Source organism: Bombus affinis, chromosome 15 (assembly GCF_024516045.1).
Source record: "Bombus affinis isolate iyBomAffi1 chromosome 15, iyBomAffi1.2, whole genome shotgun sequence".
In the NCBI taxonomy this organism is placed as follows: domain Eukaryota; kingdom Metazoa; phylum Arthropoda; class Insecta; order Hymenoptera; family Apidae; genus Bombus; species Bombus affinis.
In genome coordinates, this window is record NC_066358.1 from 2,686,112 (window position 1) to 2,695,005 (window position 8,894).

Here is an 8,894-nt window from a genome sequence, read left to right on the forward strand (position 1 = left end):
ATAACGATGTTCATTAAACATTTCATGATAGTTTCTACGTTCGCGAATGCAAGAATCTATAATTTATTTTAAAAATATGTAATACTTACTGTTTGGACGTTAATATAGGTTGACACCAGCAAGGTAACATTTTCGTTGTTTTTTCATAGTATATGTTGATAGATATCGATTAAAGAAGTCCGTGAAAAGTTGATGCGTTTATTGAAAAAAAGGAAACAATAAAAATTATTTCTGATATGTTTTTACTTTTACGTAATATTTCCTACAAACATCACCTTTGTAGTACTTACTTATGTATGTATACACTTTAATATCAGGAAAAAATGTAACTTATCTTCATTTCACTGTACTAAAAACGTTGTTCACTATTGTCAAAATAACGTAAAACACATATAAAATTAGTATGTATCTAATACTTCTACAATTTTATTCAAGATTCGTCTGATATTATATCTCACTTCATTCTTGCTTTCTTAAATTTTATAACGAACTGCTATTTTCAATATTATCACGTTCTATAAGTACATATATCGATTATAAAGTTATATCGATTGCTAGTATAGCAATTAGTGATTGAATCTGACAATGTGTTGTTGTACGGAAACTTAATTGAAATAGAGAAAATCAATGCTGTATGTATATTATTAATATTGTAAAATAAAGTAGAAGAAGAAATAAGTACGATTAAGTGTACTAAAAAATATTATCCAAACTATCGGGGACAAATTACATATTAAGGTTATAAATTTTGGTTTTAAAGATAATTACGTTTCTTTATTTCTAAGTAACGTTTGAAGAAAAAACAGCGGAAAATGACGAAAGTTGTTGAATTATGTCCTGATAGAAATTTAACAAATCTAAAATTTGAGAAATATCAATTTTGTTCTGATGAAGTACCAATAGACAGTGAAATAAATTTGAAAACAGGTAAGGATTAATGAACAAAATACATTATTAATTTTTACTATTTTATTGTTTTTGGTAGAATACATTATCATCTTAACTTATACATTGTTACTTATAATTACAGATATACTTAGGTTAGAGTTAACAACCAATCGTGATTCCCTTTTAGAAACTCGATTGTTTGCATTTCATAACCATTTATTCAAAAATCCATATGATACATCAGTTTGGTTTATAGATAAAGATTGGGTTGTGTGGCATCTTAAAAAGGATGGCAATTTACAACAAGTATATACAATCCATAGCTTCAACGAAAAGATACAGAATTTTCTATATAATCCATCAATTGGATTTACTAGTAACAATATTATTGTAATCTCTGATGGTGGAGACTGTTTAACATTATTAGTAACAGATGCACAGGAACATATTAAATCTTTTATACTAAATGATGCAGAGCCTGGAATTATATTAGATGTACAATATGTGAATACTATAAGCACTGTTATGGTCGTAATGTGTGATATTAGAAGTACAGGCGAAAAAAAATTTACAAGACTATTACTGCTAACGTATATTTGGAGAAATGTAGGAAGTGAAGCTGAATACTTTGAGCTAACTGATAAAAAAGCTTTAAAAGTAAATGGTGCTGTTGAATATGTATATATAGAAGAATGCGGAAAATACTTGCATTCTATTTGCCAAGATTATATAACATTTGAATGTCCAAAAACAAAACAATTTACTAATAGTAGGAAAGATATAGAAAAAACTGGAGAACTAAAGATCCCAAAATATTGTTGGTCTCAGGATGAGGATTCCATAACAGTTTGGCTTACAATAGATAAACATCATCATGATAAAGTTAAAGTAAATGTAACGCCTTTGGAATTATCGGTAACAGTGAATAATAACATACTAATTGAAGGGCAATGCCAATACAGATTAGACGAAAATTTAACAACATGGAGATATGAACAGGATACATTTAAACTTGAACTGTATAAACATGAAAGTGGTTTGATGTGGAATGAACTAATTAAAGGTGATATTGGTGGAGAATGTTTGCCTAATGAAACTTTGGCTACTGAAATCCATTTTAGGTACATTACTTGAAATAATAATAAAAATTCTGTTATATTATTTGTACTTTAATGTCTTTTTATTTCTTGTTTAGGTTAGCACATCTGTGTGCGGATCAAATAGATAACAAACAAGGTCAACCTTGTTTGGGATTCAATGCTGAACAACTTGAAGAATGTGACCTTGAAAGAAAAGATAATCTTCTACAAAGAATTGACCTTATTACACAGGAAAATACTCATTTAGCTATGCTTGGACTAAACAATCATGTCTTGTATACGTACAAAACAAAATCTGGACAAGCAATATGTTTAAGGCACGACAACGACGGTTGCTTATGGATAACTAACCAAATAAATGATATGGAATGGAATATAAAGCATCACTACACCTTTCCTGGTTTTGGTTACGTTGAAGCAAGTAAAAGTAACAAAAAGTTTTGTCTTTCACCTGCTGGTAAAGTATTTAATTAAACTATAAATACAAATTATTTACACACAGTACTTCAACTTATTATATGTTTTAGATGGTTCATATGTAGCTATACTTGAGCACATAAGATATATATTTCTTTATAAAAAACCTGAATCAAATATTGAAGTTGGGAAGCAATGGATTGTAGACTTAGGTATTGAAACTTATCCTATTATGGGAGCAGCTGCCACAAATAGGTATCTGATCATTCTAACTAAAAACAAATTGTATCGACTAAATATGTATAACATAATTATAAAATAAATTATACAATCATATAGTACAGTTTAATGTCATCATTCATTCCTATAACCATTCATTCATTATATACAATACTGCATATCATTTGTAAAAGTATATTTCATACCAAATAGTATTGCAATTGAGCCGCCCAGAAGACAAACTGATTAATTATATTTTCTGAAATTACCTCTATTTATATAGAAATATAATACTAAATACTAAAATATATTATAAGTATTTCATATTTGAAATAACAGTCAACTTAACGGAATTAATCTGTTTGACTTCTATGTGGCTCAAGTCATGTTTCAATATATGTACATTCTGTAGTTTTAATATTTTAAGCTTGTATTATATACAGGACACTTATCTTTAATAAATTTTGCAAATCTGTCCATAGTAAGTGATGAATCATTAGGCCAATGCCAAATAAGGCGATTTTTGAAAGATTCAATGAAATTTGCTTCTGCTGAACATGGTCTATGAATGTCGAATATCTTCTCGTTTGTTTTGCAATTAAAGACATATGTCATGGAACGTGTTTTACTAACATACCGATTCCAAGGATTTACGGTACTTCTTAAAAATATTACACTGTGTGGTATGAAATACAATTTGTCGTTATAACCATTAACATCTAAAGTCTCTTCTGGAAGTTCGTATACTAAGGCATCGCAATTATTTTTCATTTTACGTTGTGTTACTCGCAACTTTTCGCATATATATGAACCAACTGGAAATAGTTCTTTGGCACGTATTCGAGCATAATTATTTCCTGCTGGTTTCCACAAAGCTTCACAGAACAACTTCATATCCTCATTCCTTTAAAAAAAAAAGTCATACATTAGTATTACATAAAAGTACTCCTTCAAAAAATATTTCATTACTGAAAAACTATAAATTTATTATTGAATTTAATAAGATTCAGTTACTTACCTACTCCTCAAATATTTTTTACTGATGTCCTCTCCTCCTAAGTAGAATGCATCTATAATATGCAATGCAAGTACTTTTTGCTGATGTCTAAATTCCTTAGTCATTTCATACACAACTTCTGCATATACAAGTGTATTTGGTGGTAGTTCTATGGTAATGTCATCGACTAGAACCCAAGAATTCTTTATATATCGATATACGTTACTCCTTCCCATGCCCATATAAAATGTAGCATTCTTCTTATCATCATCAGGCCTTGGCTTTGTACCACATGGCATACAAAACCAGTCATATGGTGATAATAACGCATTTTCAATGTTAAATTCCATCAATTGTGCTGGATTAATAGTAAGGAATGAAGTATCATTTAAAAGAGTATTCAATTTATCTTTTGGCTTCATTTGTCTTGGGATGGTCCTAGTTTCATCAGGAAGTTTCCAATATTCTAAACATTGTTTGCGCATATCAGCTTGTTTTGTCTCAACAAGGGTGTTGTCCTCGCAAAATGCGGCAATTTTACACAGGCCTATTATTTGTTTTCTGCCCAAATCTTCGTTAGAAGCACGTAGATATTGAACAAATTGTTTTTCTTTTTTTAATTCCTTATATGATACTAGCTGTAAAACATCATCATTTTCACCACCCTTTAAAAGCAGACGATTAACATACTTTAAATATTCAATAACATCTTGTGTCTCAGCCCGTTTCGTTTTACATATTAAGTAACGTTCTGAATTTGCTGGTCTAGAAGAATTTGGTTTAAAAATACAAACTTCTTCAAAGCAACGATACATTATGTAAACTAAACCAGCACTAAAGGGTGTAAAAAGGTCAAATAATTTTGTCACAAAATGACCACCCTCTCTTACAATCATCAATGCCATTAAACATTGACAAAGATACAATTGTTTTGAAAGAATTTCCTGTATGTTTTCTTGCCCCTCTACAGAAAATCCTCCATCAGACATCATAAAATGTACTCCTTTGCCACGGGTATGGTGCATTATAAGATTTGTAAATGCCTCTTGATTATCTGGGTCAAAAACATCACCATTTTCTTTTGGTCCATAATATGGATGAAATGTTTCACAAGGACCCGCATAAAAATCTGCTAATTTGAAATCATTTTCATTCTTTAAAGTAAGACCAAATCCTTTAGCACGCCATTTCTTTCGCCATAGAACATATTCACTAAAACCACCTGGTCCAGCACAAACATCTGCAAAGTATAGCAGCTCATTGTCCCCCAAACCTTCTGGTTTAGTAAACATAAAATTACATGCTCTATCTATATTTGCCATTTTAACAGCAGCACGATTTAAGAAAAATGCACCACGAATTGTTTCATAAGGATTACAACGTGTTCTTGCTCGACGCATTTCAACGCCATCCAAATGATCAAATACTGTTTTTGCATTGATAACATTTTTCACTATATCTTCACAACAGAAATCAATTTCATCATCTATGGTCAACTTTTTAGGTCCCTGATGTAACCAGTGCTGCATTTCTTCTAATGTAGGTGTATTAGGATTTGGATTTATTATCCATTCCATATCTTCTATACACTTTATTTCTTCCTCTGCAGGATTCCATTTAAGACCTGAAGCTTCAAGTCCAGGAACATGATGTCCAAGACCTCTACGACCATGCTGTTTAGGTGCTTGAACTGGCTCTAAGCGACCTTGTTTATTTTTTCCAAGACCATAGCCTTCTTTATATCCCATCATTCGCATCATCCTTTTGCCCTTATCAAGAGCATTTTCTGACTCTTGTGTTGTTACTTCTTTCTTTGTATTGTGAACTCTCTTTTCATCAATATCCTCCTCGTCAGACTTACTTGAACTTCTACGAATCTTTCGTCCTTTACTATGGTGATAAGGATCTTCTTCATATGACTTCCTTTTTGTCCTAATTCCCAATTCTCCATTACAATTTGATAAATCTTGTATGTAGCCAAGATTCTGCATATTTTTACTGCAACCTTCATCAGGTGAATCTTGTTCATAAGAGAAATCTTGGTAAACATTATGAGATTTGAATGTGGTTATACTATCCTTCTCACTAGTACTTTCATTATAATAATCTTCATTACCATCGCTATCATTTGAAGAAACAAAATATGATGAATAAGGTTCTTTTGTTTCAACACTTTCATCGTTGTCTTGTGAGTAACTTTTGAAACTTCCGTTTTCATAATCACTCTCATCTGAATCTGAAATATTAAAATATACCATGATATTACTATATTTGATAGATTAAAAGTAGAATTTAATACAAATTAAGTTAGATTTATAAAAATAAATAATAAGAAGTTATAACTAATATAAATCTTTTATGACATGAAATAATTATGATAAAGCATTGCTCCACAGTTATAGAATGACAAACTATTCAGATATAATGATAAATAAATATTGCTAAAGGTATTACTTACTACTCTTCATTTTTATTTTTATTTCACTAACTGTATACTAACAGTTAATAATTAAATATTTAAAGTATTACTATTAAAATACTTTAATAGACATAAATAAGGAAACAAAGGCTTACAATCCTTCTTGCCGTGTAAATATTTAAAAAAAAATTTTCCTGTTCTTGGAGGTTATGCTTATGCATCAATCGCATAACAATACACTCACGTACAAGTATCTTGTAACATTCAGTATTAACGATAGGATTAACCAGTTCACAAGTATAAAAAGATCACTTTATACACTGTGATGAAGTAATATCCAAGAAATGTGTTAAAACATGTATACAAAATACATGAATCAGACTGAAAAACCACTCCGCACTTTCATTACTACATACAAAACAACCTTCCACGTCTAGTCACAAAGACAGACTGACCGAAGCGCACCCCAACGTACCCTAAGCAACTACTGCCGCGCCATCTATATAAACCTGATAGCGCAGAATAGTGCTTGAATTCGCGATTCGCTAAATGTAGAATTTATATACATTAACAATATATATAACGTACAATAATTCATAATAATTTATAATACAGTTTATAATAATATGTAAATTATACTAATTGTCTGACGAACGCAATTTGAGAATAGTAAAGATGGCGACCGGTGTCGCCAATGCGATCGTAGCTCCACATCCGGTCGACGCCATCTATCGCCAGCGTACCTACAAAATGACACATACGATCCAAAACTTTCGCCGAAATTTTAATGTCTTACTGGAAAACTTGTAGTTATTATATTATCTAAATAACAGGCATGTGCCTTCGATGATAGAATAAAACATATAAATTTCGTGGCTAAGAATTATTGAAACTTTCTAACTCATTTCCCAATTGCAACTCTTCTTTCAAACAAAGTAAGCTATTTATTTATCGTCCGGGTTTCTACTACGACATTTACGATATAATGGTAATACGAAAATAAGAGAATCTGCATACAGAAATACTATTTCATATCATTTACGCCCATATTCCTTAAATTCTTTATAAATAATTCGTGTATGCTCTTTGTCCTTCCTATCCCTACTCTGTTATAGTTCAGTTATAGTTTATAATTATATAGGAAACCATAACTTGCATTTAAACAGAAGCAAGCCATAAAAGAATTAGTTCTAATTAACAATTAATTGCAAAAGAACAAGTTTGATATATAAATAATCACAATTTGAGAATAGGCAACATGGCGTACAAGTTCAAAGATCAAAAGACGTCTAAACCTACTTGCCACCGTACACAATGATGCCACGCCTCACATGTTTTCTTGAAATTGAAATGTGTTATTGCAAAATTTGTAGTTATTGTATTATCTAAATAACAGGCATGTGCCTTCGATGATAGAATAATACATAAAAATTCCGTTTCTAAGAATTATTGAAACTTTCTAACTCATTTCCCAATTGCAATTCTTCTTTCAAACGAAATAAGCTATTTATTTATCGTCCGGGTTTCTACTACGACATTTACAATATAATGGCAATACGAAAATAAGAGAATCTGCATACAGAAATACTATTTCATATCATTTACGCCCATATTCCTTAAATTCTTTATAAATAATTCGTGTATGCTCTTTGTCCTTCCTATCCCTACTCTGTTATAGTTCAGTTATAGTTTATAGTTATATAGGAAACCATAACTTGCATTTAAACAGAAGCAATCCATAAAAGAATTAGTTCTAAACAATTAATTGCAAAAGAACAAGTTTGATATATAAATAATCGCAATTTGAGAATAGGCAACATGGCGTACAAGTTCAAAGATCAAAAGACGTCTAAACCTACTTGCCACCGTACACAATGATGCCACGCCTCACATGTTTTCTTGAAATTGAAATGTGTTATTGCAAAATTTGTAGTTATTATATTATCTAAATAACAGGCATGTGCCTTCGATGATAGAATAATACATAAAAATTCCGTTTCTAAGAATTATTGAAACTTTCTAACTCATTTCCCAATTGCAATTCTTCTTTCAAACGAAATAAGCTATTTATTTATCGTCCGGGTTTCTACTACGACATTTACAATATAATGGCAATACGAAAATAAGAGAATCTGCATACAGAAATACTATTTCATATCATTTACGCCCATATTCCTTAAATTCTTTATAAATAATTCGTGTATGCTCTTTGTCCTTCCTATCCCTACTCTGTTATAGTTCAGTTATAGTTTATAGTTATATAGGAAACCATAACTTGCATTTAAACAGAAGCAATCCATAAAAGAATTAGTTCTAAACAATTAATTGCAAAAGAACAAGTTTGATATATAAATAATCGCAATTTGAGAATAGGCAACATGGCGTACAAGTTCAAAGATCAAAAGACGTCTAAACCTACTTGCCACCGTACACAATGATGCCACGCCTCACATGTTTTCTTGAAATTGAAATGTGTTATTGCAAAATTTGTAGTTATTGTATTATCTAAATAACAGGCATGTGCCTTCGATGATAGAATAATACATAAAAATTCCGTTTCTAAGAATTATTGAAACTTTCTAACTCATTTCCCAATTGCAATTCTTCTTTCAAACGAAATAAGCTATTTATTTATCGTCCGGGTTTCTACTACGACATTTACAATATAATGGCAATACGAAAATAAAAGAATCTGCATACAGAAATACTATTTCATATCATTTACGCCCATATTCCTTAAATTCTTTATAAATAATTCGTGTATGCTCTTTGTCCTTCCTATCCCTACTCTGTTATAGTTCAGTTATAGTTTATAGTTATATAGGAAACCATAACTTGCATTTAAACAGAAGCA

At 30.5% G+C, this 8,894-nt stretch overlaps 2 protein-coding genes across 3 annotated transcripts; one reads left to right on the top strand and one right to left on the bottom strand.

Moving 5' to 3' along the window:
* Nucleotides 1–6: 6 nt before the first annotated feature.
* LOC126925207 (nudC domain-containing protein 1) lies at nt 7–2,748 on the top strand. Of its 2 annotated transcripts, none has more exons than XM_050740522.1 (4): nt 7–927; nt 1,031–2,009; nt 2,084–2,445; nt 2,516–2,748. In XM_050740522.1, exons 1-4 carry the CDS (start codon nt 813–815, stop codon nt 2,725–2,727), a joined length of 1,668 nt encoding a protein of 555 aa, XP_050596479.1. In that variant the 5' UTR covers nt 7–812; the 3' UTR covers nt 2,728–2,748. The 2 variants fall into 2 exon arrangements, with proteins under 2 accessions (XP_050596479.1, XP_050596480.1); XM_050740523.1 differs by having other exon boundaries at nt 1,145–2,009.
* On the bottom strand, nt 2,427–6,503 carry LOC126925206 (cap-specific mRNA (nucleoside-2'-O-)-methyltransferase 1-like). The gene is made up of 4 exons (XM_050740520.1): nt 6,209–6,503; nt 6,080–6,168; nt 3,643–5,857; nt 2,427–3,528 (listed from the first exon to the last, which is right to left on the bottom strand). The coding sequence occupies exons 2-4, from the start codon at nt 6,087–6,089 to the stop codon at nt 3,039–3,041; spliced, it is 2,715 nt and encodes a 904-aa protein (XP_050596477.1). The 5' UTR covers nt 6,090–6,168; nt 6,209–6,503; the 3' UTR covers nt 2,427–3,038.
* Nucleotides 6,504–8,894: the final 2,391 nt, after the last annotated feature.